This window comes from Mandrillus leucophaeus, unplaced genomic scaffold (genome assembly GCF_000951045.1).
Source record: "Mandrillus leucophaeus isolate KB7577 unplaced genomic scaffold, Mleu.le_1.0 Scaffold38, whole genome shotgun sequence".
In the NCBI taxonomy this organism is placed as follows: domain Eukaryota; kingdom Metazoa; phylum Chordata; class Mammalia; order Primates; family Cercopithecidae; genus Mandrillus; species Mandrillus leucophaeus.
This window is the reverse complement of record NW_012104031.1, coordinates 5,687,010-5,714,035: the sequence shown is the minus strand read 5'-3', so window position 1 is coordinate 5,714,035 and position 27,026 is coordinate 5,687,010. Positions and strand designations below refer to the sequence as shown.

Below are 27,026 nucleotides of genomic sequence, written 5' to 3'. Positions count from 1 at the left end.
ATGCCCCAGGGGACAGATGTCTTGGGATCTTTAACATTTGGGATGCTGCAAATGCCGAAGTTAAATGAAATACCTCCGGGGAAGGCAGGCCGCGGGGAGGGAAGATGGCCTGGACAAACAGGTCCTGAAGCTGCGAGGCTGGAGCGGAGGGCGCAGGGGCAGGCGGGCGGCGCCAGAGCTCCATGGGACAGGTAAGCGGGAAAACTTCGGGGCACCCAGCGCGGGTGAACTGGGGCGGGGGATCGGGCCCCTGAACCCATGGTCTTCAGCCTTAGCGGAGGGAGGGTGCCTACAGGGAATGGGGTTATGTATCAAGGGGGCAGGAATTCTGAGTTCCTACCAAAAATGCACACTCCCAGCCCCTCAACCTTTCTCCGTCGACCTTCTTCGTGCCTGTGGATCTTCCTGGCCAGGTTCCGGGAAGCCAGAAAGCAGCCAAACAAAAGGAGCAAAGTCTCGGGCCAGCCTGGATGTGGAGGGCGCGGTGGGGGAGGGGAGCAGAGTGGACAGGACAAAGGGGCTTTTTAGAGAAAGCCTAGAGGTCTCATTTCAGGGCGCATTCCAGGCTGGCTTGGAGTTCCCCACTCCACCTTTGCTTAGTGGAGGCGAACACCTTTCCTAGTGAGCAGGGAGCAGATGCAAGTAAGAAAACAGTGAAGGAACCATCTCCCACCCCTCCTGCCTGGAGGGTCCCGGGCTATTTCACTTCTTCCTTTTTTCACTGTTGGCTCTAGCGCTGGCCATTGATTCCTTAATTCATGAAGTAAGATTTTTAGCAGTGCCTGAGACTGCTTTGCTGGGGGCTGTTGGGGATGTGAAGATGGTAGGATCAGGCCCTTGCTTTAAAGAACTTCCAATCTGGTGTTATCAGATGACGCTAGAAGAAGGAACTTTTTTTAAAAAAATGGAGAGTGGGTGGCTACAGCGCTGGGGAAGAGTTTTCTGATTCGGGACTTTTCCTTAGGAAATGAAAACACTAAAGAGGTCGTTTCCCTTCCCTGGGGAAGGGCTCTTGTCTGCAAAGATCAGATTCCAACTACTATAATGTTTTGCAAGGAAATACCACTTCCTCACCAACTGGTGGTCTGGATGGTGCTCTAGGGTTTGGGGCTAGGGCATCAGTCCCCTGACTCCCCAGCCTGGCTGGAGTGGGGAGCTGTTTCAGATTCCCAGCTGGCCTCTGGAGTGCCCACCTCCCCCATTAGTATTTTGAATTGAATGACATGGCTATCAGAGAGCTCCAAGGATGGCTCCCTGGGATTCTTGGCAAGAGGTTTGGTTTGCCAGCTCCCTTCCAAACCTCAGATTCTGCAGGGTTGGGAAATATTGAGTGTGAATTTGGGGGAGCAAAGCGTTTTTGAGAATTCCAAAGGATCAATGCAAACAGATTGAGCATCTGTACTAACCTCCCCTGAAGTCAGAGATGGTGGATTACCTGAGGGCAGGGATTCTTAACTGGGTTCATTGGCATTAGGCATCTGTAGATAGAATTCAGAGGGTTTGTAAACTAGGTGAGGAAAAAAAAGATACTGTTTTTCACCAATCTTTAACAGATTTTAACATCACCTTTAGTTGTGAAGACAACAAATCACGGTAGCATTGGCAGTACCTGTGACTGCCATTAATAGATTTCACAGTTTCATATCACATTGCAGTCACAGCTGTCTTGAAATATTGTTTACACTCAGCCCTTGTATGAAATTACCCACTGCTAGACCCTGCTTAATGTTAATAAAGAAGCATATATATTGCTATGTTTTTTTATTTTTAGAACTTTATTTCATACAATTGACTTTTTTAGTGATCTTCTTAATTTTATTCTATGCATTAAGAAATGTGAACTGTGAGCCAATTCTAGAAACTTCCACCAACCCCCACCTGGAGCTGGGGGTGGGCAACGTGGAGGAAGGGCCGCTTATGCCCAGAGTTAACCCCTCTCTGTTTGACTTTGTAAGAAAGTGCCAAGCCTCTATGGGGAGGGACTGTGTGTCATGGAGGACTGGGGAAGGGCAGGACTGCAGGCTCTTTGGGAGACCCAGAGAACAAGCTCCCCATGGGGTAGGGGGAGGAGGAACTGTCCCCTGTTAGGGCCCCTCAGCCTCAGCCTGGGCAGAAAATGAGGTGGTCAGCCTGCAGCACTCTGGGGCTAGCATTGTTTGGAAAAAGGGTGTGTACAGGAATGCGAAGGTGTGCTGGGTGTGTGTACCGGAGCTGTGGGGGATGCTGGCGGACTCCAGTCCCATGAGTTCTGCTCCACAGGAGATGCCTGGTGAAAGCAAACTTCCTCTGTCTTCTCTGCACTCGGGGGTGGGGAGTGGGGAATGGGGGACAGGGCTCTTTAGGGTCTGGGGGAGGGGAGGCAATCCAGACAAATACTGAGGCACTGGAATCTGGGTGGGGGGAATGGTGGGAAGATCAGAGAGTGGGGGGAAAGGGAGGTGGTAAGATGAAGACTTGAGGGGTGCAGCCTGCTAGGGACAGGCAACAGTCAGCCTTAGTTCTGCTTCCTTCTGTGAAATAGGCTAGATTCCAGTTTCCCATTTGCTTGGGGGTCGGGAGGTCTCTCCTCAAGGGAGACCTTGAGGCTTATTTTTCTGTAGGAAATAAGTTCCATTTTGGTCTCTGGTTCCTTGCATTTGGAGAGTGGGCTTAGGGTCTAGGGTCACAGTGGACCTCCTGTGGAGTAGGGAACAGGACTTGGGCTCAGGTCAGTGCCTATCAGTGCCCCATGAACATGCGTTGCTGGGGGATGGATGTAATAATAAACAGAGAAGTGATGGCCTTGATACCCCTGGGGGAAAATGTCTGGGATAAAAAGAACAGCCTGATCTCCCTCTCTAGGATTCTAGAACTTCTACATATTGGAATTCCAGCTGCCTTGCCTGAGGTTTTAAAATCCTCACCCAGTAGAGATAAAACCCAGGCCTTGATCTCCATTTCGGTATATGGGGAAGAGCAATGACCCATCCCTGTCAGTTTGTAAATGTCCTACTTGTTTTCTCAGTGGACAGTGAACATCTCACCCTGCTTCTGGGGGGTTTAACAGGCCTTGATTTCTGGAAAGAGAAACTGAGGTCAAAGGAAGGCAGAGAGAGCCAGGGTCAGGACAGGAGAGCACGCAGGTACCTCACAGCTCAGAACGTTGTACTAGGGTCTCTTGAGGCCATGAAGACACGACCCTTGTTGTTGCCTTCTTCGGGGATTCCTCCATGGGAGCCCCTTTTTCCCTGCTACCCTCCTGCCCCCCGGAAGTGCAGAGGCCCAGGAGCTGCCTGCCGGCACCAGTTGCACGGGATTAGTTCAGGGAAGGACTTGCTCACCTGCTCCTCCCCTCTGACTCAAGTCATAACAAGTAACCTGGTTCCCCTGGCCCGGCAGCCTGGGAGGGACGGCAAGGCAGGCAGGTGAGCCGAGACGGATGGCCAGCAGCCCCGTCTGCTGGAGAGAGAGCACAGGCCTGTGGCTTGGGAGACCCTGAGGTGACATGCAAGGGCCCTGCGCCCCCTGACTGGAAGCAGGGGCTGTTTCTCAAACTCCTGGACAAAAGCCCAGAAGCAGGTGAGGGCGGGGTAGGTGGAATGGGTCTTTGGGACTGACAGCAGGCTGGCCTGGGAGTGCAGGAGCCCAAGCAGTGGCCATCAGCCCTCCAACCCCCACCCCCGCCAGCCTATGTCTGGGGTGTAGGGATGACAGAGGGGTGTTGGTGGGCTTGGACAGGAGCCTGTTCCTGTGGTTGCCCAGGCCTTAGTTTCCGCCAGAGGGAGGGCAAGCAGAGGTGAGCTGGGACAGGCCGGCCCAAGACCTGGCTTTGGGGGACACACTTGGGATAGAGGAGGATCCCCCATGGCCCAGCCTGAGGGAAGGTGCTCTGGAGTTTCCCTCCCTCCCTCCCTCTGGGCCCCTTCTGGTCTCCTCTGCCTTTTTCTGGGGACATTGTTCAGCCGGGTGGCTGCTTTTTAGGGCCCAGTACTGGGGCTTGAAGAGGCCCAGGAGGGATCCCTGTGTTGGGGAGGGGGTGGGATGTTACCTGAACTGCCTTTACCTAAAAGCAATGCCTTAGACACTTAAGACTCATAGCGTCCTGGGTGGGGGTGGTGCCCTCGCTCTCACCTGCGGACTCTGGGGCAGGTTCCCTACAGCTGTGGAGGGCGGCCTCGGCAGAGGCAGATGTGGGGGTCTGCTACATGGCTGTGCGGTTTCCTTCTTGGCCTGACATTGACCAAGAGGTCGAGATTCAGACCGGGGACCTGGAAAGGCCTTAGATGCTGTGCAGTCTTTATTGTGCACAGGAGGAAAGGAAGCCCAGGGAGGCCTGGTGACTTTCCCAAGGTAGCGCAGACCCAGCAGAACCAAGCCTTGATTCCACAACCGGGCTATGGGCTTCTGACACTATTGCCTTTGCTCTACTTGGGGCGGCAAGTCATCCCAGAGAGCACCCAGCATCAGCCTGGGGCCACCGGCAAGATCAGTGCCTCCCCTTTGACGCTGGCAGTGAGAGGCTGGGCCCAGCTGGGAGAAGGGGCAGCTGGCGGAGACAGGAGGCGTGCTAAGGTACGCCTCTGTCCCTGTAAGTCCCCACTCCTCTGCAACAGTCTCAGAGCCCCTGAGAAGCAGGGCCTGAGTTGGCCCAACTTTCCAAGGCAACTACTTAGTGGTTAATAATTAATTAGCAAGCGTGACTAATTAATGGCTTCCCCTCCCACATTACTTCCTCCTTTGTCCAAAGCAGACACACTCAGTGTGCTAGCTGAGACCACCTTGCTTCCTAGCTCTGGCTGCATCCTGCCCTTAGCTTCTGGGGAAGGTGGGAGGATGGCTAGGGCGAGTGGGAAGGGGTGGGGGTGAGCTGCCTGCTCCTCTGTCCTGTTCTTATCTCTACGAGGGATAGAGTTTGGGACAGATGGACAGTGCAGAGCTAATAGTCATCCTAAGTACCCTGCTGGGTGGGGTCCCAGAATATATGGCCAGTCTTTCAGAACTTTGGCCTGTTTGCAAAGGCCTCCCATAAACTTAAAAAAAATAATTCTCTCATGCATTCTCTAGACTTCCTTGAATAATTGAAATTCCAAAGTGCAAGGTACATGCTGCTTTTAGGGCTTTGTGTTTGATTGTTGCTGCCTGTGGCTGCTGTGTTGTTTACGTAGGTCTATAAAAGTTCTTGATCGTCCTGCTCTTATCATTTTGATGGGTGGAGACGTATCACAGGGACCTGGTTGACAGCAGTCCCCTCTCCCTGTTGGCCTCGCTTTGTTACCAGCTTTCCGGCTGAGTTTTCTGTCCTGTTGGCTGCCTGTGGAGGGGTGGAGCTCACCTCCCCCACCCTGCGGCCCCGCGCTCTGAGGAGGCAGGATAGGCTCCAGACAGAAACTCGGAAGGACTTTTGGACTCTTGCTCAATGGGCTGACTCAGTGAGGAGGTGGCTGGGCTCTCTTTCCAGACCGGACCGCCTGCACGGGCTCCGCCTACCCCTCCCACCCCTGCTGCAGCCAGCAGCTGCCAGGCCGTGGCCAGCTGGGACCCCAACCAGGGGTGTGGGTTGGTGAGGAGGGAGAGGGGGCGGGCACAGGTGTTATCTGGGTGACTGCTCCCTAGCTGAGCCGACACAATGGGATGGCACCTGTACCACCCAAGTGTTCTCCACCCCAAAGCAGGCAGAGGAGCAGGTGTTCTCCTTTCTGTCCTTGCGCAGCTTCTGCTCTAGCCACTGCTCGCCCCCCACGTGTCAAGTCTTGACAACCCTGACAGACACAGCCCTGGGTTGTGGGGTGTAGGGAATCTAGGCTGATTCCCCTTCAAGGGTCTCCTAGGAGCAATTGATGGCTTGAAAGTTGTTTGAGGGCTTTGGGACAGCTCTGTGGCATACAGTGGCCACACATGTCTGCAGATGTGAAATTCAGAGTCCAGGGCACCAATTCAGAGAGCAGGCGTCCTGGGCTTTGGAGGCCCCAGACTAGGGCCTTGGCCATGTGCCTGCCCACTTCTTGAAGTGCCCTCAGCCACTGGGGCAGTAGGACATGCCTCACACCTCCTGGGTTCCTGGGTTGAGGATAGCTGTGTCCCATAAAGACGTCTTCCCCTTCCTTTCTTATTTTTTGGAGACAGGGTCTCTGTTGTCCAGGCTGGAGTGCAAAGGCGTGAACACGGCTCACTGCAGCCTTGACTTCTCCAGGCTCAGGCAATCCTCCTGCCTCAGTCTCCTGAGTAGCTGGGACTACAGGTGCACACCACCATGCCCAGCTAATTTTCATTTTTGGAGAGATGGGGTCTAAGTTGTCCAGGCTGGTCTTGAACTCCTGGCCTCAAGCAATCCTTCTGCTTTGGTCTCCAGAAATGCTGGGATTACAGGTGTGAGCCACCATGCGGGGCCCCCTTCCTCCTTTCTTTGTCATCCCATCCCATTTCTTTGTACCCTTCCTTTTTATCCTGTCTCTGCTCTTTTCCTTCTTGCCTTTCTCCCCAGTCGAGTGGCTCTTGTGGCTACCACAGTTGTCAACCTCCTTAGGCCTAAAGGACTTTGGCCCAGAGGGGAGCTAGGCTGGGCCCCTGAGTGTCCACTGAGAACAGGGTTTGCTGGTGAGGCCCACAGCCCCTTCTCTCGGGCAGCACCCCCAGTGCCAGAATCTCCCACCCTAGATGGTTCCTGAAGCACAGCCCTCCCACTCCCCTGCTCTTAAGCATCTATTAAGCTTTTTGTAACCAAGATGGTTCATATCTAGCTTTTTTGTTATTGTTCTCTTTTCTCTTTAAAGCTGGGGAAACTCCAGGCTACCTACACATCCTGGCCCAGGCTGGTCACGGTATCCCCCCTCCCTGCTCTGTGCCTTCTCCTTCCAGAAATCCACCATGGAGAGTAAGGATGAGGTCAGTGACACCGACAGCGGCATCATCCTGCAGTCTGGTGAGTGTTCAGGGAAATCCCCCTGCCCTGGTCCCCGGCCCTGACTCCTGAGTCCTGAGTCCCCAGGCGCTAGGGCTGGCCCAGCTGAGACTCCCAAGGGCTGAGAGGAAGGGGAGGGAGAGGCCTCTCCCGGGAGGAGGGGGAGGTTCTGGAAGGGCTGGAGCCTCAGGGACATGTGGAGTTTTCCTCCCTGGAGAAAACTGGCTTGGAGTTTTGGTTCTATCTGGAAGAGGGATCTGCAGTGTTCAGCTTTAGCCCCAGTTGAGAAGCTGAAAAATCTCAGCCAGGCACAGTGGCTCATGCCTGTAATCCCAGCACTTTGGGAGGCCAAGGTGGGTGGATCACAAGGTCAGGAGATCGAGACCATCCTGGCTACCACATAGTCCCAGCTACTTGGGAGGCTGAGGCAGGAGAATCGCTTGAACCCGGGAGGCGGAGGTTGCAGTGAGCCGAGATCACAGCATTGCACTCCAGCATGGGCGACAGGGCAAGACTCCATCTCAAAAAAATATATATCATCTGGCCAATGTGAAGGTCTTGCCTCTCTGTTTGGCCAGACCTGTGGGCCTAGTCTGGCCTAGTTTTGAGAGGACAAGAAATAAGAGACTTTTGTGTGTGTGCAAGAGAGAGGGGTAGTGGGGAGAGGGAGAGAGAGAAAGAGAGGAAGAAGGAAAAGAGGAAGGAGAAGGGAGGAGGAGTGTGGGGAGGACTGCATGGGCAGAACTCCCTCCCTTGCACTGTCCCCACTGTAGGTCACCTGGTAGGACGACCCTCCCTTCTGAGCTGTAACATTTGTGCAGCCAAGAGACGTGGTGTTTTGCGGCTGTGACACAGGCCACAGCAGGCAGCCTGCAATTTGTGGGCAGGCATGAGATGTGTGTGTGTGTGCATGTGTGCTCCCCTAGGGGTGGTCAACAAGTAACGGAGAAGGCTTCCGCCTTCAGCCTCCCTGAGCATGTGCCCCCCACCCCTGCAGGCCCTGACAGCCCAGTCTCCCCAATGAAGGAGCTGGCGCACGCAGTGCACAAGCAGCAGAGGGCCCTGGAGGCGAGGCTGGAGGCCTGCCTGGAGGAGCTGAGGAGACTCTGCCTGCGGGAGGCGGTGAGGCCCCAGCCAGCACACACAAGCATGGCGTTCATCTGAGGGGCTGTGGAGCCATGTTTGGGGATGCGGGAGCTGGGGAGAGGGAGCCCCATTCTTGAGGGAATTCTGGACATCAGGCTGGGGGCTGGGGCCCAGAGTCCCCATGACGCAGTGTTTGACCTTGCGCTGGATGGAGAAGAGTCAGACCCAGGCGGGGGCCCAGGCACAGAGAACAAAGCTCATCAGGGGCTGCAGAGGGACTGCGTAGACATAAGTGCATATGAGTGCTGTAACCTGGGTCGGTGTACTCTGGAGGAAGTGATCAGAAGGAGGTCTGAAGGGAAAGGGGAGGGGTGCAGAGTGGGTCTGAAGACGGGAGAGACAGCGTGGAGGATGGGATGTGGGGAGGAGTGTGGAAGGTGGTCCCAACAGGGCCTCTGTGGAAGGCAGGTACTTGCATTTCAGGGGCCAGTGGCCAAGGCTGGGCAGTGGGCCTGGCTTGACTCTGCTTCCTCCCTAGGAGCTGACGGGCACCTTGCCAGCGGAGTATCCCCTCAAACCAGGGGAAAAGGCCCCCAAGGTTCGCCGCAGGATCGGAGCAGCTTACAAACTGGATGACTGGGCCTTGCACAGAGAGGTGAGGAACCTCAGGAAGCTGCCAGTACCCCTCGACCCCCCAAAGCTGATCACTGAGACGCCACACCTCAGCCTAGTACCCTGGCAGGTTCCCTTCCACCCCTTCACACCCAATGAGGGTGCTTGGCTGCATGTTGGCAAGGGGCACCATGAATATGTAGCCCAAATGGCCGTGGAGAAGGGGCGCCACCATGGAACTGCAAGCTGGGAGCTCAAGGGAGGACACTGGGTTTGGCCCCAGTGGGCAGAAGATCAGTTAAGAGCGCCAGCCACTAACCCAGCGGGCAATAGCCTGCTCAGACAGGTTACTCTGGCCCCTACGGCTGTCCTCCTTTCTCAGGAGGAGGTGGGGGCAGTCAGGCCCTGGGTGCCCTTTCCCCATGGCATCAATGGCAGCAGTTTCCCACGGACCAGCCTGCCCCACCCTTTGGGGTCAGGAGGGAAAGTGTCCCACTTGGGTTCCCACCCTGCCTGGTTCAGCAGGCAGATTGGTGGGTGGGTGCCCCTGCCAGCTTTTCAGGCTGACAAGTTTGCTTTTCAGCTCCTCCCACCCCTCCACCCTCTCTGCTCCATGTCCGTCCATTGGTGCTGCTGTCTGCCTCTCTTCTGTCTTCAGGGCTTAGGACTGGGACCTAGAGCACTGTGTCAGGGCCGCTCTCTACCCTCTGGGCCCCCAATCTCCCTGCCTCTCTCTAGCCTCATTCCTGCCCCCTCTCTCAGGACCCCCTAAGCAGCCTGGAGCGCCAGCTGGCCCTGCAGCTGCAGATCACAGAGGCAGCCCGTCGGCTGTGCCTGGAGGAGAATCTCAGCAGGCAGGCTCGGCGGCAGCGGAAGCACTCCATGCTGCAGGAGGAGAAGAAGTTGCAGGAGCTCCAGCGCTGCCTGGTCGAGCGGAGGCGCAACAGTGAACCACCTCCGGCTGCTGCCCTCCCCCTGGGCCGAGGTGAGCCAGCAGCCCCGAGGGCCCTTGGGCCATGCTCCTTAAACGAGCTTTTGAGGGATGGTGGGCGCACAGCCCCGTGCCACTGCCTTTGCGTTTGACTCCAGCTGGGTAAAGCTGATTCTTGGGTTCAACTCCACCCCATCCTGATTCTCTGCAATTCCAGCAAGTCTTCCGTATCCTGTGAGGTCCTCTCCTCCGTCTACTTGGAAAACACCCTACTGTCTCCTTCCGTACCCTCCTCAAAATGCACTCCCTTCAAGAGACTTCCTACACAGAGATACTTCTCAGCTGACCCTGAGCTGAATCCAAGTTGCATTCAACTGGGTAGCCCAGGCCGGTCCCGCTGCCCTCCAGGCCCACAGGGTGATGGCTCCTCTGCGTCAGGGTAGTGTGAGGCTCACATGAGCCCAAGGCTCTGAGTTGATGTGTAGTCCCCTGGCCTGAGTTAGGCAGCAAAGGGATTGACCATTGCTTTGTGTTACTGATCGCTGAATTGTTTCAGGGGTCCACAGCTACTTAGAAGATGTTCAGGTTGAAATCCAGCAGCACTGGTGCCATGCCCCACAGCCCCTTAAGTATCTACAGCCACCCTGGTCAAGGGTGGGATCCTTCCATGTCTGTTCTCTGCCCTCCTTGTGTCTGTAGTTCAATCTCTGAGCTCCTTGGCCCAGAGACTGGTGGCTGTGGGGGCACCTAGTGAGTTGTTGATGCCCAGGGCCTGCCACATCACATCAGTGTGTCCAGCCCAGGTTAGCTTCCAACAGGGGGTTCTGAGCCCTTAAGTGTGACTGTTTTCCTTTGTCCTGACCCAGGACCAGCCTATCAGGTCAGGACTTGCAGCTCTCCATTCCAAGCCCCACCGCAGCAGGCCCATGACTCAGCTCTGCCCCCCAGTCTCTCACATGGGGCCCAGACCTCCCTGGCTGCCTCAGAGGGAACCAGGAGGGAATGAGGCAGTGGCCCTGCAATAGAATTGGATTCAGAGGTCTCGGCCTTCACTCACATTCTCAGGCTCCCATCCCTGCATATCGTGTTGGCTTTTTGCCAAGAGTACTCCTCAGCCTGGGAGCAGTCATGGGGAAGCTGGAAGGCCCTTGCTAGTCCCTGTGCCGTGGCCCATGCCTCAGGCAGGGGGTTATCTCAGCACAGGTCTCAGAAGTCCCTGCTCCCATCCATGGCCTCTAATTTAGGGTAGAAAGTGCGTGACCAGACACCACCCAGGTCACCTCCCGCAGCCAAGAGTAGGTGATAAAGAGGAGGTGCCTCCATGTGACAGTTAACCCAGTAAAGTCAGAAGACAGTGGGGCTGACCCAGGGAAAATGGCCAGACCTCCGTCTGGTTCCAGTGGTTCTGGCTTGGCCGCAGAACAACACTCCCAGTCTCTGAGGCTCTAATGAAAGACAAATTCTACATCCTTACTCCACTCTCAGCAGGGATCCCAGCAGCCTTGAAAGGTAGCTGCTGATTTGGGCATGGAAGCCCCTAAGGGCCAGCTTGCTCTGTGCTTGCAGGCAGAGGTCAGAGTGGTGAAATATGCCAGTTGGTTGCAGGGCCTCCTGCTCCCCGCTCCAACCTCACACTGCTCAGCAGCCTCCCCTACCCACCGGTGCTGCCATTGCTGGGAGCTTCTGCCCATGATGGGTGGCAAGGGAGTGTCACCCTGATGCTGCCATTGTGACCCATAATGCTTCTTGTTGGGAGTCAGGAGCAGGCCAGGACTGGCCTGGGGCTCTGTGGAAGGCAGGAGGATGAGATTCTGAAAACTTGGAGTACTCAGTACAGGTGAAGACAGAGCTGTGGAGAGGAGACAGCTGGTGTAGCTGCTGACTTTCCTGCATCAGGAATCAAGACCCCACTCGCCAACTTCAGGCCCTGGGATCTAAAGTCCTGTCGTGAGAGCACAGAATGGATCAGTTCTAGACAAATAATTTCTGTTTTGTGGCTCCTCTGCCCATCCGCCCTTCTAGAAAGGAGGAAGTAAAGCAGAATTATTAGTAGCTGAGGTGTTTTGAATTAAAAAGGGAAGGCCGGGCACGGTGGCTCATGCCTGCAATCCCAACACTTTTGGAGGCCGAGGTGGGCGGATCATGAGGTTAGGAGTTCAAGACCAGCCTGGCCAACATAGTAAAACCCCATCTCTACTAAAAATACAAAAATTAGCCAGGCATGGTGGCGCATGTCTGTAGTCCCAGCTACTCAGGAGGCTGAGCCAGGAGAATCGCTTGAACTTGGGAGGTAGAGATTGCAGTGAGCCGAGATTGTGCCACTGCACTCCAGCCTGGCGACAGAGTGAGACTTTGTCTCAAAAAAAAAAAAAAGGAGGCCAGGTACAATGGCTCACACCTGTAATCCCAGCACTTTGGGAGGCCGAGGTGGGTGGATCACTTGAGGTCGGGAGTTCGAGACCAGTCTGGCCAACATGGAGAAACCCCATCTCTACTAATAATACAAAATTAGCCAGGCATGGTGGCGCATGCCTGTAATCCCAGCTACTCGGGAGGCTGAGGCCGGAGAATCACTTGAACCCAGGAGGCAGAGGTTGCGGTGAGCTGAGATTGCACCATTGCACTCCAGCCTGGGCGACAAGAGCGAAACTCTGTCTCAAAAAAAAAAATAAAAGGGGGTGAAAAAAGCAAACAAACCAAAAACCCAAACAAAAAACCACCCTGCCCTTTTGGGCTCCATATAAGGGTAATTCAGGTTGGGAAGGTAACTGTGCTAAGTGAGAGTCATCAGCCATACTCTGCAGTGGCAGGGAGCAGTCAGGTGTTGAGCTCATTTACTAGGGTGAAGCCCATGAGGGCCACCTGGCACCCACCTGTGCAGTGTAATAAGCGCTCTGGATGCATTTGTTGATCAACAACACCAGCCATTAGCAATACCCTCATAGCATTTCTTTTTTTTTTTCTTTTTTTTTTTTGAGACGGAGTCTCGCTCTGTCACCCAGGCTGGAGTGCGGTGGAGCCATCTCAGCTCACTGCAAGCTCTACCTCCTGGGTTCAAGAGATTCTCTTGCCTCAGCCTCCTGAGAAGCTGGGACTGCAGATGTGCGCCACCACCACGCCCAGCTAATTTTTGTATTTTTAGTAGAGATGGGATTTCGCCAAATTGTCCAAGCTAGTCTCGACCTCCTGACCTCAAGGGATTCTCCCGCCTCGGCCTCCCAAGTGGTGGGATTATAGGTGTGAGCCACTGCACCTGGCTTCTCATAGCATTTCTGAGATGATGGAAGTGTTCCGTATCTGTGCTGTCCAATACAGTAGCCATTCGCTGCATGTGGCTACGGAGCATTTGAACTCTGCCTAGTGTGACTGAGGAACTGACTTTATTTAGTTTTAATGAAAATAGCCACATGCGGCTAGTGGCAACTGTGTTGGACAGCACAGCCTTGGAGGAGGCTCAGCATTTGTGAGTATGATCTCCACTGCTACCCCTCCGCCTGGGGTGTCCTGTGATGCTGCTGCGGGGCAGAGGTTGGGACAGTGGGTGAGATAGTGAGCAGCTCTCAGAAACCTGAATCTTTTTTTAAAATCGTTTGAGAGATAGGGTCTTGTTCTGTTGTTCAGGCTGGAGTGCAGTGGTGTGATCATACTTCACTGCAGCCTTGAACTCCTGGGCTCAAGTGATCCTCCTCCTTCAGCCTCTAGGAACTGGGACTACAGTCATGTGCCACCACACCCAGCAAATTAAAACAAAACAAAACAAAAACTATTTTAGAGATGGGATCTTGCTTTATTGCCCAGGCTGGTCTCAAACTCCTGGTCTTAAGCAATCCTCCTGCCTCAGCCTCTGGAGTAGCTGGGATTACAAGTGTGCCTGGCCCAATAAAAACCTTTATTCCTAAGGTTTTTATAAAAGATCAAAGGCAAGAGACCAGAATTCAGTAGGAGGGTGTCTCTTTAATTGAACCCTAAAGCAAAGGCTACTTGTGAGCCAAGCAAAGCATGGGCTGGCTGTCTACTCAGGAGTCAGGCCCAGCTTCTGGCACCGTGTGTCCTGCAAATCTAACACCTGCTCTGGATAAAGATTTTTTTCATTAAATTGTGGAGCAGGCTGGTCATGGTGGCTCAAGCCTGTAATCTCAGCACTTCGGGAGGCCAAGCAGGAGGATCTCTTGAGCCCAAGAGTGTGAGACCTGCCTGGACCATATAGGGAGACCCTGTCTCTACAGATAATTAAAATTTAAAAATTGGATAGGCATGATTGTGGACACGTGTAGTCCCAGCTACTCAGGAGTCTGAGGTGGGAGACTGATTGAGCTCAGGAGGTCAAGGTTGCAATGAGCTGTGATTGGGCCACTGCATTCCAGCCTAGACAACATCGTAACACCCCATCTTCAAAGAAAAAAAAAAGTTGTGGAGCAAAGGTTAACAAACTTTTCCACAAAGAACCAGATAGCACATATTTTAGGCTTTGTGGGCTGTTTGGTCTTTATCACAATTGTTCAACTCTGCTACTTCAGTGCTAAAACAGCCAGACATTACATAAACAAATTCATAGCAGTGTTCCAACAAACCTTTATTTATAAAAGCAGCCATTGAACTGGATTTGGCCCCTGGGCCATAGTTTGCTAACCCCTGTTGTAAGGGATTTCAAGATGGTTGGAACTTTTTACTTTTCTTTAAACTTCCTGTGTAATGCTCATGCATTTGAGATGCAAGCTCATAGGGGAGAGCCCATAAAGGGTTGTGGTTAAGAGCAGACTCCAGTCAGACTGTCTGGGTGTGAATTCTGACTCAACCAGCTTTGTTGAATGTACAACCTAAACCACGTTACTCAACTCCTCTGAGACGTGGTTTCCTCAACTGTCACTTGCAGATGATAACATCTACCTTACGTGGTTGTTATGAGAATTACCTGAATTAATATATATAAAGTGCTGTATTTAGAAATGTATTGGCACAGTAGAAACATTAGCAATTATTACTTTTTCCTCATCTTCATTCTCAAACACAGTTGCAAAAGTTTCATTAGTTCCATCCAGGTCACTTTAGGCTTATTCTTAAGATCTGAAGACTTGACCGGGTGTGGTAGCTCACGCCTGTAATCCCAGCACTTTGGGAGGTTGAGGCGGGTGGATCACCTGAGGTCAGGAGTTCAAGACCAGCCTGGCCAACCTGGTAAAACCCTGTCTCTACTAAAAATACAAAAATTAGCCAGCCATAGTGGTGGGTGCCTATAATCCCAGCTACTCGGGAGGCTGAGGCAGGAGAATCGCCTGATCCTGGGAGGCAGAGGTTGCAGTGAGTCAAGATCACGCCACTGCACTCCAGCCTAGGTGACAGAACAAGACTCCGTCTCAAAAAAAAAAAAAAAAAAAAAAAATCTGAAGGCTTAAGTTTGTTCAAGGGCAATAGCAAAAATGAGTTCCCTCTGATTTCCTAGGTAACAAGTGCTGCTATACCATGCAGAAAAGTCACACTACATTACCTTCAGGTGACTTGCCAGATCACCAACTGAAGAACCTTCCATGGGGCCAGCTGGCCAGACCTTATCTTAAATTCAAATTCCTATCTTGCGTTGCTCTTGTTGTTAGTAACGCAGCAGGTCTCACATTGGGATCTTTGAATTGTATTTGTGATGTGAGATGATTATACACAAATTAGAGTGAAATTCCCTTTTTTAAATTTGAGACAGGGTCTCACTCTGTTTCCCAGGCTGGAGTGTGGTGGTGTGATCACGGCTCACTGCAACTTCAACCTCCCAGCCTCAAGTGATCTTCCCATCTCACCTTCCTGAGTAGCTGGGACTACAGGCACTCACCATCATGCCTAGCTAATTCTCATATTTCTTGTAGAGACCAGATTTCACCATCTTGCCCAGGCGGGTCTTGAACTCCTGGGCTTAAGCCATCCACTGCCTTGGCCGCCTAAAATGCTGGGATTACAGGCATGAACCACCACGCCTGGCCATGAAATTCTTTTTATCCCAAGGGCTTCTAAAATGACTCTTTGTCTTTCCTTTCCACTGCCAAGAAGCCCTGCCAGAGGACATCTTTTTTCTTTTTTTTGACAGGTGGGGAAACTGAGGTCTAGAGCATTGAAATCGTTTATTCAAAGTTGCAGAGCTAATATCAGAGTCAGGATTAAAATCACATTTCTTGTCTCCTAGCCTCTGCCTTCTATTTTTTTCTACTTCCGTGTAATAAGTTTACAGCCAGGCCAGGTGCAGTGGCTCACGCCTATAATCCCAGCACTTTGGGAGGCCAAGGCAGGATGATCACTTGAGCCTAGGAGTTCAAGACCAGCCTGGGCAAGACAGCAATACCTCTTCTCTACAAAAAATAAAATAATTTAGCTGGATGTGCTGGCATGCCCCTGTGTTCTCAGCTACTTGTGAGGCTGAGGTAGGAGGATCTCTTGAGCTTGGGAGGTCAAGGCTGCAGTGAGCCATGATCACACTACTGTACTCCAGCCTGGTCAACAGGGTAAGACCCTGTCTCAGGAAAAAAAAAAAAAAAAATTCACTCCCAATGTGTATTTAGCATACAGTGGGTATTTCCTCATAACGGATGCTGTCCTGGGGGAGTGATCAGGCCTGAGCTGCTCAGCACTGCTGGTTACTCATATCTGTTTGTTCATTTCTTCACTTCCTTCTCTTCTCTCCCCTTTGTCTTTCCCAGAGCTCAGTGCCTCTGATGACAGCTCCCTGTCAGATGGGCTCCTCCTGGAGGAAGGTGAGAAGGACGTTTGGGGGCCTATTGTCAAGGCTGGACTCCTACTGCAAGACCATGGGGTTTGGGTAGTTTTCTGGTATGGAATTTAAGTGGGCGTGAAGGCTAGGGTGCCAGGCTTAGGATTTCCGCTTGGACCTCATGTCGATTTCCATGTGCCCTTGCACATGCTCAGTTGAAGATGGGGAATGTGCTGATCTCCCATTCTGGAAGCTCATTATTTTTACAGGGAAAGGAAAGGTGAACTCCAAGAGAACTGATCAACCCCCGATGTCCCTCCTTCACCCTGGGATTTGATTTCAAGATGCACCAGTCAGAGCCAAAGAGCAATCTGCCCACAATCATTGCCAGTTTTGAAAGGAAGGGAGCACTGGGGGAGGAAACACAAGTCTATAGATTAAGAACCCTGTGTACAAACCATGAGGATGCCAGGGTCAAGGTGGATCGAGAAGCTGTTACAGTCCTGCCCAGGGGAGTGCCCAAGCCAATAAGGAAATAGGCCATATGGGCATGGCAGGAACAAGAAAAATAGGTAAACAGAAGATAACTGCAGACATGGTACCAGGAACAAAGGTTAGAAAGTGGAGCACTGTAAGCCCGAGAGAGACAACCCAGGAGTCTTCTTGAAGCAGGAAGACATAAAATAGTGCTGTGTGGGAAGGAGTAAGTCCCAAAGAAGAAAACATGTTTGAGCATCTAGGGCTGGAGCCATGGCCTGGAGCAGCCGCACAAGCCAGCATGGGAGGGAGAGGGAGGCATGGGCTATGGTTTGTGGAGGTTCTTGTTGGGCCGGTTCCCCCAGCCTCTGGCCTTACCAGGTTACTTTTACTCCTGCAGAGGAATCCCAAGTGCCAAAACCTCCTCCAGAGTCCCCAGCCCCACCTTCTCGGCCTCTCCCACCCCAAACCCTTGAGGGTCTGCAGCCAACAGAACCTGAGCCTGGGGGCCCGGAACGGGCTCCAGTCCAGAACAGCCCCTGGAAGGAGACCAGCCTGGACCACCCCTATGAGAAGCCCAGGAAATCTTCTGAGCCCTGGAGCGAATCCAGGTCAGGATCGGGGAGGGAAGGGAGAAGGGGAGGGCTGGGAGTTGGTGGGAGCTGTGCTGGGGACGGCCATAGGCTGGGTGGATGGAAGAGTGGAAAGGTGGAGGAGAGAGCTCCTGCAGCAGTGGGATGGAAGCATGAGCCTTGGTAGTTCCCCAAGGGTGCTGGCAGTTTGCCCCACTAACTTTGGGAGCCCCTTCCACTGCATCCCCATTCTTCTGCACCTCTTGAGCTCCTGAATGGAGGCATTCCTGCCACTGACCTGTCTCTAATCCTTCTGCAGCAGCCCAGCCACCACGCCACAGGATGGGCCCAGTGCCTCTAGCCTGTGGCTTCTGGAGCCTGCCTCCTACCACATGGTTCCCATCCGTGGTGTTCCTGGCCAGTGGCAGGGCCGCACCAGTGCCCCAGCCACCCCCGAGATGCAGGGGAGGAGGGGCCAGTTGCAGTCTCTGAGGTAAGAGACAGCTTCCCCAGAGAGATGGGGGACCCACTCAGAGCTTATAGTTGGAGGGTGGGAGCTCCCAGGACACAGGTGGGACAACCCTGGATGACACATGGCTAGTGCCTTGGCTTCTCTTAGGATCTCTTCTTGGGGCTTCTCTTGACAGAGACTACACTGCCACCCGCAAAGCCAAAGGCCATCCATGAAGCAAGTTGTTTTCTTCCAAAGACTCTAGTTTTGTCTTTCTGCATAACTTGATTCAAATTTTCTACCCTTGCCATGTTTCCTCGTGCTAGTAATTATTGGTCACTGACAATAGGCAATTCACTTTTTCAGTTGACGCACAGTTGATTCTCATTATTTGTGGTAGTTATGTTCTATAAAGAAAAATTGACGCAAATCCTGAATTAGCAAATACTGTATTTCCCCTGGGGAAATATAGGGTTAGGTTCCTGTGAGCCTTTGGTCACATTTTGCATCAACTGATTAATATATAACCTTGTGTTATGTGAGTTTCTGCTTAAGGACACCTTACTTAATATGGGTTGTTGATCCATTAACTCATGGCCAACAGCACTCTAACTCATACCCGGATGAACCTTACCTAGCACACATAGTTTCTCCATAAGGCACACCATAGCCTTTTCCCAGTATGCCTTAGGGAGGAACAGTAGATAGCACTTCAGCACTGTATCTGGGGCCATTTTAAACAGCAGAATCACCGATCAAAGCAAAAACACACACACTACATAAATATGCCACAAAAAGGACACTGTGTGCTTACAGCATGAGAACTGAAACATGAGGGCAGAACATGGCCTCGTTTAACCTCAACTGAAACTTAAAGAGACTCAAATTTGTCACTCTTCTGCAGTGTCCAAGAATGACCATGAAAGCACTGTGTATATTGCTTTGGGGATTAAAAATAAAGTTTAGCAACTAGGAAAATTACAAATACTGAATCTGCAAATAATGAGAATTGATTGTATGTTACTTTCTAAGTCATCTGCTACTTGGTAATAGTTTAAATGGTTAAGTGTTGACAGGCAGTATTGGCCATACCATGGGGGGACTGGGGCACCATGAAAGCATTGCTGAATTCTCCGTCAGCTTAAATTTGCTGGTCAGGCAGCACTGAACTGGGGGCAGCTTGGGACAACTGCTCTCAAGTAAAGCAATGGATTTTATTTAGTTTTTAATTTTTTTTTTTTTGAGGTGGAGTCTTGCTCCTTCATCCAGGCTGGAGTACAGTGGCGCAATCTTGGCTCACTGCAACCTCCGCCTCTTGGGTTCAAGTGATTCTCCTGCCTCAACTTCCTGAGTAGCTAGGATTACAGGCATCCGCCACCACGCAGCAATAGATTTTATATTTTACGTGCTACCAGGGCCATTTTACAAACCATGCCTTTGTGCAAATTAGGAAAAAGGGGGACAGAGCCCCAAACCTGGGTGCATTAGCAGAGTGAAGCGAAGGCTGGATTTCAGCCCCTGCCGGTCCTGGGCTGCATGTAACTGCTCTGGGTACCACATGACAGCTTTTACGCGTTCAAGTCAGGTACCTGGCAGTGCCTACCGAATAGATGCTGTGGATGATCTGCCACTGGGCACGGTGTACCTCAGCTGAAAGTACTTAATGTAGTACTTTTAAAAGAGTACTTAATGTGCTACTTGATGTAGCACACTTTACATGAATCACAAGCTTGTGAATGCAGCAGGTACACATCTGCACACAGTGAGGGAATGCGTTGCACCCACACAGCCCAGCAGAGGGTTTGTTGGTTTGCTTTGGGAGGTTTGACCTAAGACCCTTGCAGGAGGGCCATGCTTGGGTCTTGACGTAGAGCAGGACTCACCTGTTTTAACCCCACCTCCTATCCCAACCCCAGCGTAGAGTTTCTGACCCCCACACTCAGAATGCCTCTCTTTCCCTCTTCAGGGTGGATTCCTTCCGGGCGGGTCCTGAGGGCCGAGGTCGCAGCGCCTTTCCCCGCCGCCGCCCCACTCACTACACGGTGACAGTGCCAGAGTCCTGCTTTCCCGCGACCAAGCCCCCGCTGCCCCACGCCTCCTGCCACTCCTGCTCAGAAGACAGTGGCTCTGACATCTCCAGCATCTCCCACCCCACCTCACCCGGCAGCAGCAGCCCCGACATCTCCTTTCTGCAGCCTCTCTCCCCTCCCAAGACCCATCGTCACCGCGGGGCCTGGGGCCCAGCCGGCAGCAGAGAGCTGGTCGCCCACCACCCCAAGCTACTGCTGCCACCTGGCTATTTCCCGGCGGGGCGGTACGTGGTGGTGGCTGAGAGCCCCCTGCCGCCTGGCGAGTGGGAGCTGTGCCGCCCAGCCCCGGGCCGCGCCTACGAGGAGGAGGGCACTCCCCTGCGCTACCAGCGGCTGGTGCCCTCCCGCAGCCGCATTGTGCGGACGCCCTCCCTGAAGGACAGCCCGGCAGGCCGGGGGCTCAGTAAGGCCGCCGTGTCCGAGGAGCTCAAGTGGTGGCACGAGCGTGCACGCCTCCGGAGCACCCGCCCCCACTCACTGGACCGCCAAGGAGCTTTCCGGGTCAGGAGCCTGCCCCTCGGAAGAGAGGGCTTCGGGCGAGCCCTGGGACCCCGGGCACAGGTACGGCTGCTCTGGAGGGACCCCGGGGCCAGGCAGAAGGGCTGTCTTGCTGGGGAGGGGCTATAATTCTAGCATGTCCAAGGGTAGAGAGGCATCAAAGCAGCAACCTAGTGGCCGGGTAATCAAACCCCAGCTAGGAAGAACAGGCCAAAAAAACATTTCCTCTTGGCTTTGGAAGGCACTCTTGGCTTCCCTGGGGCACCTCCTAATGTTGCCTGCCATGTCTAGCTCAGAAGCATATACACTGGTGGAGATGATCCCCGAAGACAGCTGAGACTTTTTCCCTCCCTAAATGATGATCCACAAAGCAGATAAGCCTCTTCATAATCAAAGGTCCAGTCCAAACCAGCCCCTCAAACTTCCATTTGAAGGTATAGGACAAAGGGAGAGTAGGAAGTGTGTTGCAGAAGCCAGAACCTGTGATTTTCTGGGCATCAGCATCCTCCCTGACACTCCTCCTCCCCACCAAGCCGAGAAGAAGGGTGGCATCAGAGTTAAGAGCACCGACCCTCAAGCTAGACAACCAGGTTCAAATCCCAGTTCTGCCACTTACGAGCTGTATGACTGGGCAAATGACTTAACCCCTTTGGACCTAGTGTCTCCTCCCCTGTGAAATGGTAGTAGTAGAGTACCTGTCTCATAGGGCTGCCAAGAGGCTGAATGATTACAGCAATGCATGGTAAGCACTAGATATGTGATATTATCATCTGGGGCCGCAGAGGCCAGGGAGCAGACTGGAGGGTAGTATATAGGATAGAGCACCCTGATACTGGGTAGGGTGGCAACCTTGGTTTTCTTGGCCCCTATTTCTTCATTCTCGAAGTGGGGAGCCACACACAGGAATCCTTTCTTTATTCTTTCTCCCTGGTACGGAGGGCTCTGCAGGGGATGTGCTCCAGAAGTTACCAACAAGCTGCTTCTTTGAGACCCCAGGTTCCCAGCAGGCCCAGCTGCGTGTTCCTCCCCCACCCACGGTTCTTTGGACTGCAGCTGGCATCCTGGGCCTGGCAGCACCCTGGCCCCAGTCCCAGGCCGCGCCCTCCAGCTGACGTGCTTTTCCCTTCCTGCGCGCTTGGGCCTGTCCTTGGCTGGATAGACCCAACCCATCCCAACCTGCCAGACAGGGAGGGTGATGAGAAGTGAGCCCAGGAAAAGTAGGGGAGGAGGAGGTCAGGGCGCCTGTCACACCCCAAAGGACTGGAGGAAAATGTGTAAAGGGGGTCCCTGAAGGACAGAGAGCCTCCTGGGAGGAAAGGGCTGAGTGCCAGGGCCTGCTGCTGCTGCTGCTTCTGCTGGTCAGTGTCCCTAAGGGATAAGGATGGTGTAACTGCGCCTGCAGTCCCCGCTTTTCGGTCTGGTTCATTTACCCACCTCTCCTTTCTTCCTGACCCTGGCAGGTGCCCACAGTGTGTGTGCTGCGGAGATCGCCTGACGGGGCCCCTGTGCAAGTCTTTGTACCTGAGAAAGGAGAGATCATCAGCCAGGTGTAACTCTGCGCCCCATGCTGGAAAAGACTGTTTCATAGAGGGGCTGGGCTGAGACCCCCCACCCCTGAGTGCCTCTTTCAGCTCCCCCATCCCCATCGCAGGCCGATGACCTGGAGCTGAGACCTTTTATGTTTTTTTTTTACACGACTTTTTTCAGAAGCCCTGACCTAAGGATTTATATATGTGGATTGTCCTCAAAACCCCTGTGATATGATGATGCTTTATCCCCCAGAGTTTAGCCTACTGGACTTAAGGCCTTGCCTGTCTGACTGACAGCCTCTATCTCCTTATGCAAGACAAGTGGCAGGGGATGAGTGAAGCAGAGTGGGCCACCTAGGGAGTTCTCCAATGCTCTGTGCTCTGGTTCTAAGAACTTCCCTGGGGAACTGCCCCTGGCCCTCCTGTCCCACTATTGCTGGAGGCTGGACATGGTACATACATGGTACATGAGAGTCATGCACATGGTTCTCCCCCATTTCCCAGGTCTCTGAGTACCCCAGCCTGGGATGGGGGAGAATCCTTTCCCCTTTTCTAATGTGCTCTGTGATGCACACACCAAGTGGTAGGTCAAAGGTCAGTATATCCTGGTGGTGTATTGTCTTGCTAGACTTTCCTATTTTCCTGACCCCATAAATCCTCTTTAGGGACCCAGTCACTATACCCTGTCCATGCCCTGTGGGCTCCTAGACCTCTGAGCTTTGAGTCAGTGGCATCATGGTTTGTAGCCTCAGGGAGTCCGGCGGGGAACTGGTCCATGCTGGTGCTTAGTGGTCACCTTTTGACAACCACCTCTGGGCATCTCAAGGGTTTGCAGCCCCATTGCTCCTTCTAACATTTTGTTTGTTTGTTTTTGAGATGAAGTCTCACTCTGTCACCCAGACTGAAATGCAGTGGCAAGATTTCGGCTCACTACAACCCCCGTCTCCTGGGTTCAAGCGAGTCTCCTGCCTCAGCCTTCTGAGTAGCTGGGATTACAGGCAAGCGCCACCATGCCTGGCTAATTTTTGTATTTTTAGTAGAGATGGGGTTTCATCATGTTGGTCAGGCTGGTCTCAAACTCCTGATCTCAAGTGATCTGCCCGCCTTGGCCTCTCAAAGTGCTGAGATTACGGACATGAGCCACCGCACCCGGCCCTTCTAACATTTTTTCATCGTAGTCTCAAAAACCAATACTTTACAAGTGGTTTTGGAAAGGCACCACTTTTGTGGCATGTTCTGGTTGGGGGAGGGAGTCACAGTTCTTACTGCCCCCACCAGCTATGCTTCTGCTCTGAGAAGGTGCTTATTTATACCAACATGGACATACTTACTCCCAAGGACTGATGAGATGCTGAATTTTCTTTGAGGGCATTCATTATTTGTCCCAGCTGCAGTGGCTGGGTGGAAGCTGCATGTGCTAAGACCACCTAGCCATCCCTGGGTTCTCATCCTAGGGCCTTCTTTGCTTCCAGGTCAGGGGACCTGCTTCAATGAGAAAGCAACTGAGTTGAGGCTAGGAGAGGTAGGGAGAGCTAAGTTCTGACTTTACCTGTGCAGAACTCTGCTCCTATGTTACCTGGACTGGAACAGACTGTGAGTATAGCGGAAGGTTCAACCTCTGGTGTCTGACCTAAAAGAGGCACAGTTCTTCCTACTGGAAAGAAAACGGTGTAGCTGATTGCACAAGGGTGCCAAGGGAAGACCCAGGATGGCCCATCAAAGGAACCTGTGGGAGGACGCAAGAGGCTGAAGGGATGCACCTGGCATTTCTCTCACTGTGCTCTTACTGCATCAGCAACCCCCACCTTTTGGGCCTACTCTGCCCCTCATGTGTGAATACCCTGCTTGGATGCTGTACTTTTCTGGTTTGTCTCTAAGCCCCTTTCCCCAGGGCATGTTGGTTTCCCTGGTCTCTCAGTGTCCTAACTGGAGCCCAGAGCGCCTTGGTCTGAACCAGGAGATAGCTAAGCACTGGCCTTCCACACCTAAGCGTCCTTTACATTAACTTATTGGTCCTGTATAACACCTGGTGCCATTGCCAAGTGGCTGTGTCCTCAGCTACAGAGCTGGAATTGTGTGGGGTTTAGTACTAAATACTTCAATAAAGTCTGTTTTTTGTGATTGGCTGAGCTGGGGATGAGGTATTATTATTATTATTATTATTATTATTATTTTGGGTGTGTGTGTGTGTGTGTGCCAGGTTTCCTGAGCAGAGGCTGAACCCGGCCCCTTGGGCTGCCTGCCAAGGTGACTGAGTTGCCCGGCCCCTCCAGCTGGGCTGGCCAGGTCCCTGGGGAGCTGGTGTGATGGGTTGCCTGGTAGAGGGAGGCTCTCAGATTCTCTGCTTCCGGGGCAGGGTGGAAGCCAGCACAACCCCTGTCAAAGCTCCTTACGGCCTCCTCTTCAGCTTGAGGAGCTGGCCTCTGGGAGTCACTTCCCCAAGAAGGACAGGGGAGTGGCCAGGCAGACGGTAGAGATGGGTGGCTCAGCGCCTCTAAGCCATTCCTGGAGCTTTGACTGCCCGGTGCCCAGGCTCATTAGAAACAGCCCCTTCCCCTTACCTGGAAGACTGGGGCCCCTCCTTGGGGTGGTGATGAGGCGGGGCTCTCAGCCCTCCGCCCTCTGCATGGGGTCTCACTGCGGCATGGTGGTGAGCTCCACCTTGGACACTTCCGTGCCTGCCCTGCAGGGGTCGCTCCAGGGCCCCGGAGCACAGCGCCCCCTGGAGAGGCTGTGCCCGGACCTGAAGCGCCGGCCTGAGGCGCCGGAGTGTCAGGTAAAGGGTTCCCCCTTCCCGCCTGTTCCCTCCACAGCCAAGGAAGGGGCGGGGCAGGGCCGCGGCCCTCGCTGCAGAAGGGGACCCTCCAGCCCTGCCTGGATGCAGCTCTCGGGGCCGCGGGGATCTGTGGGCCTCAGGGGTCTGGGGCACTCCATTCTTGGGGAAGGTACGGGAGGGGAGACGGCTCCAGGGTCTCTGGAGAAGTTGTAGGGTATCCTGATCTCAGACCTGAGCGCTTCGACTTATTATTCGTGGGGAATGGGGCGCTGGATTCTGTATTTTAGACGATGGTGAGTTAGGCCCAGGGAAAACTGAGGGTGAGCAAGTTCCCATGGGATGGCCTGTCCGAGCAGCAGCTCCCAAAAACAGGACAGAGAGCAGCTAAGAGGAGGGATACAAAAGAGACGCACACAGGGGCAGAGCAAGGCCCTTTAAGGCAGTGAGCGATGGGACGCGCCCGTTCGGGGACCCGAAGTGCAGGGCCGTGAGAGAAGCAGGTTGAGCAGCAGTTTCTTCCTGGTCCAGGAGCAGGCTTCCCTGGGCCATGTCTGGGAGGGGCAGACATGTGGGGGCTCTTAGCTCCCCTACCATAGGGCAGAAGGAAGGTTATGAATTAGGGAGTGGGGACAGAAGCCTCTGGGAAGAGGGGACCTCGGGATTTTGGCAGCAAGACTCCTAGAGGCAATTTGGCCTGGAGGCACAGGGATGGCCACTGTGACCTAGGAGCCCACCTGTGAGTCTGAGATTCTCCATGCTGGAAGATCCCAGAATGGAAGACTCCTAGGCAAATCAGGAGGGACCAGGGCCCTTCAGAGGGTCCCGAATCTTCCCATGGGAGGAAATGGGAAGCTGACCCTGAGACCCAGCATTGGTCCTACTCAGCCAATTCCTTTTGTGGTAAAAGGCAGGTCTGCCTCCTGCAGCTTCCCCCTGGAGTGAGTGCAGAGGGCTGCATCCCTAGGAAGGACTATCTCACGCCTGGCCTGCCCACTGTTCTCCTCGCAAGCTGCAGGCTGCTGCCCCAAGCATACAGATGAATCCGAGTTCTAACAAGCGAAAATCAAAGAGAGTAACCTTTGAGCCATCGACATTACAAGCCTCTTGGAAGTCCCACTTACAGGGTGAGCAGTTGGTCCTGTATCTCAACTGCGGGTGCTCAGAAGTGGTGATGATTGCCCAAGCCCTCGCTTGTGGTGTACCTAATGGGCACACATCTGCCCACTTCTGGCTACCCCTGTCACAGCTCTAGTCTCTGCGTACCTGCCTCCCTGAGAAGTCTGGAGCTGGGCCAGGAACAAGACATTGCCTGATAATTTGAGTGACACCTCCTGTAGCTGACAGCTGTTCAGGACAGCTAGGGCTCTCTCTCTATAGATAGATAGATAGATAGATAGATAGATAGATAGATAGATAGATAGATAGATTAGATAGATATGTATATATTTTTCTTTTGAGACATGGTCTTATTCTGTCACCCAGGCTAGGATGCGGTGGCACCATCATACCTCTCTGCAGCCTTGACCTCCTGGGCTCAAGCAGTCCTCCCACCTCAGCCTCCCAAGTAGCTGGGAGTACTGGTGCGTGCCACCGTGTCCAGCTAATTCTTGATTATTTGTAGAGATGTGGTCTCACTATGTTCCCCATGCTGTTCTTAAACTCCTGGGCTTAAGGGATTCTCCTACTTTGGCCTACCAAAGTGCTAGGATTACAGGCATGAGCCACTGCACCCAGGCAGAGAAATCTTTGGATAACATCTACATGCCAACAATTCCCAAATTGGTATCTGCAGTCCATATCTGCAATTCTGGAATTCCAGGCTCTTACATCCAACTACCTATTGATATCTCCACTTTGATGCCTAGTAGACATCTCAAAATTAATATATTCCAAACTGAACTCTTAACTTTATTCCCAAAGGCAAATCTGTTCTGTTCTCCCACATCAATTAATGGGAACTCAATCTTTCTAGTGCATCAAGGCCAAAATTCTTGACTTCTGTCTCTCATATGCACATCTAGCCATCAACTATTCCTATTGGTTCTACCTTCAACATGGATACAGAATCTGATCATTCACTTCTAACCACTTCCCTTGGTGTGAACCACCATCTCACCTCTGGATTATTGTCACAACCTCCCAGTTGGTCTCTTGCTTCTGCCCACACCCATGCCATTCTCCACCTCTACTCCTGATCTGTTCTCAGCTGAACAGCCAGAGTGCTGTTGTTAATCAAAGTCAGACCACTTTTATTCAAAACCTGCCAGGGGCTCCTGTCCCCAAAGCCAATTGTCTTTACAATAAGCTATGAGTCCCTCATGATCTGCCCCATTAGTACTTTACCTTCACTTCCCACCACTCCTCCCTGCTCCTCCCACTCCAGGCACCCAGGCTTCCTTGCTGTTCCTTGAGCTTTCCAGGCATGATCCTGCCTCTGGG

The 27,026-nt window shown here is 53.1% G+C and overlaps 1 protein-coding gene across 2 annotated transcripts; it reads left to right on the top strand.

The window, feature by feature from the left end:
- Positions 1-23,940, top strand: LOC105547128 (chromosome unknown open reading frame, human C1orf106). Of its 2 annotated transcripts, none has more exons than XM_011990577.1 (10): positions 1-191; positions 6,750-6,898; positions 7,875-7,999; positions 8,502-8,618; positions 9,338-9,560; positions 16,184-16,237; positions 17,072-17,282; positions 17,563-17,736; positions 19,661-20,345; positions 21,743-23,940. In XM_011990577.1, the coding sequence occupies exons 1-10, from the start codon at positions 1-3 to the stop codon at positions 21,833-21,835; spliced, it is 2,022 nt and encodes a 673-aa protein (XP_011845967.1). In that variant the 3' UTR covers positions 21,836-23,940. The 2 variants fall into 2 exon arrangements, with proteins under 2 accessions (XP_011845967.1, XP_011845968.1); XM_011990578.1 differs by lacking the exon at positions 1-191 and adding an exon at positions 3,295-3,558.
- The last annotated feature ends 3,086 nt before the right edge of the window (positions 23,941-27,026 follow it).

What these genes read in the sequence shown, in the direction of transcription:
- LOC105547128 (XM_011990577.1), top strand. Translation starts at nt 1, where the DNA reads ATGCCCCAGGGGACAGATGTCTTGGGATCTTTAACATTTGGGATGCTG. An exon ending in CGGCATCATCCTGCAGTCTG is followed by an intron (nt 6,899 to 7,874) that starts GTGAGTGTTCAG and finishes CCACCCCTGCAG; the next exon opens with GCCCTGACAGCCCAGTCTCC. An exon ending in CCCTGGGACCCCGGGCACAG is followed by an intron (nt 20,346 to 21,742) that starts GTACGGCTGCTC and finishes TGACCCTGGCAG; the next exon opens with GTGCCCACAGTGTGTGTGCT.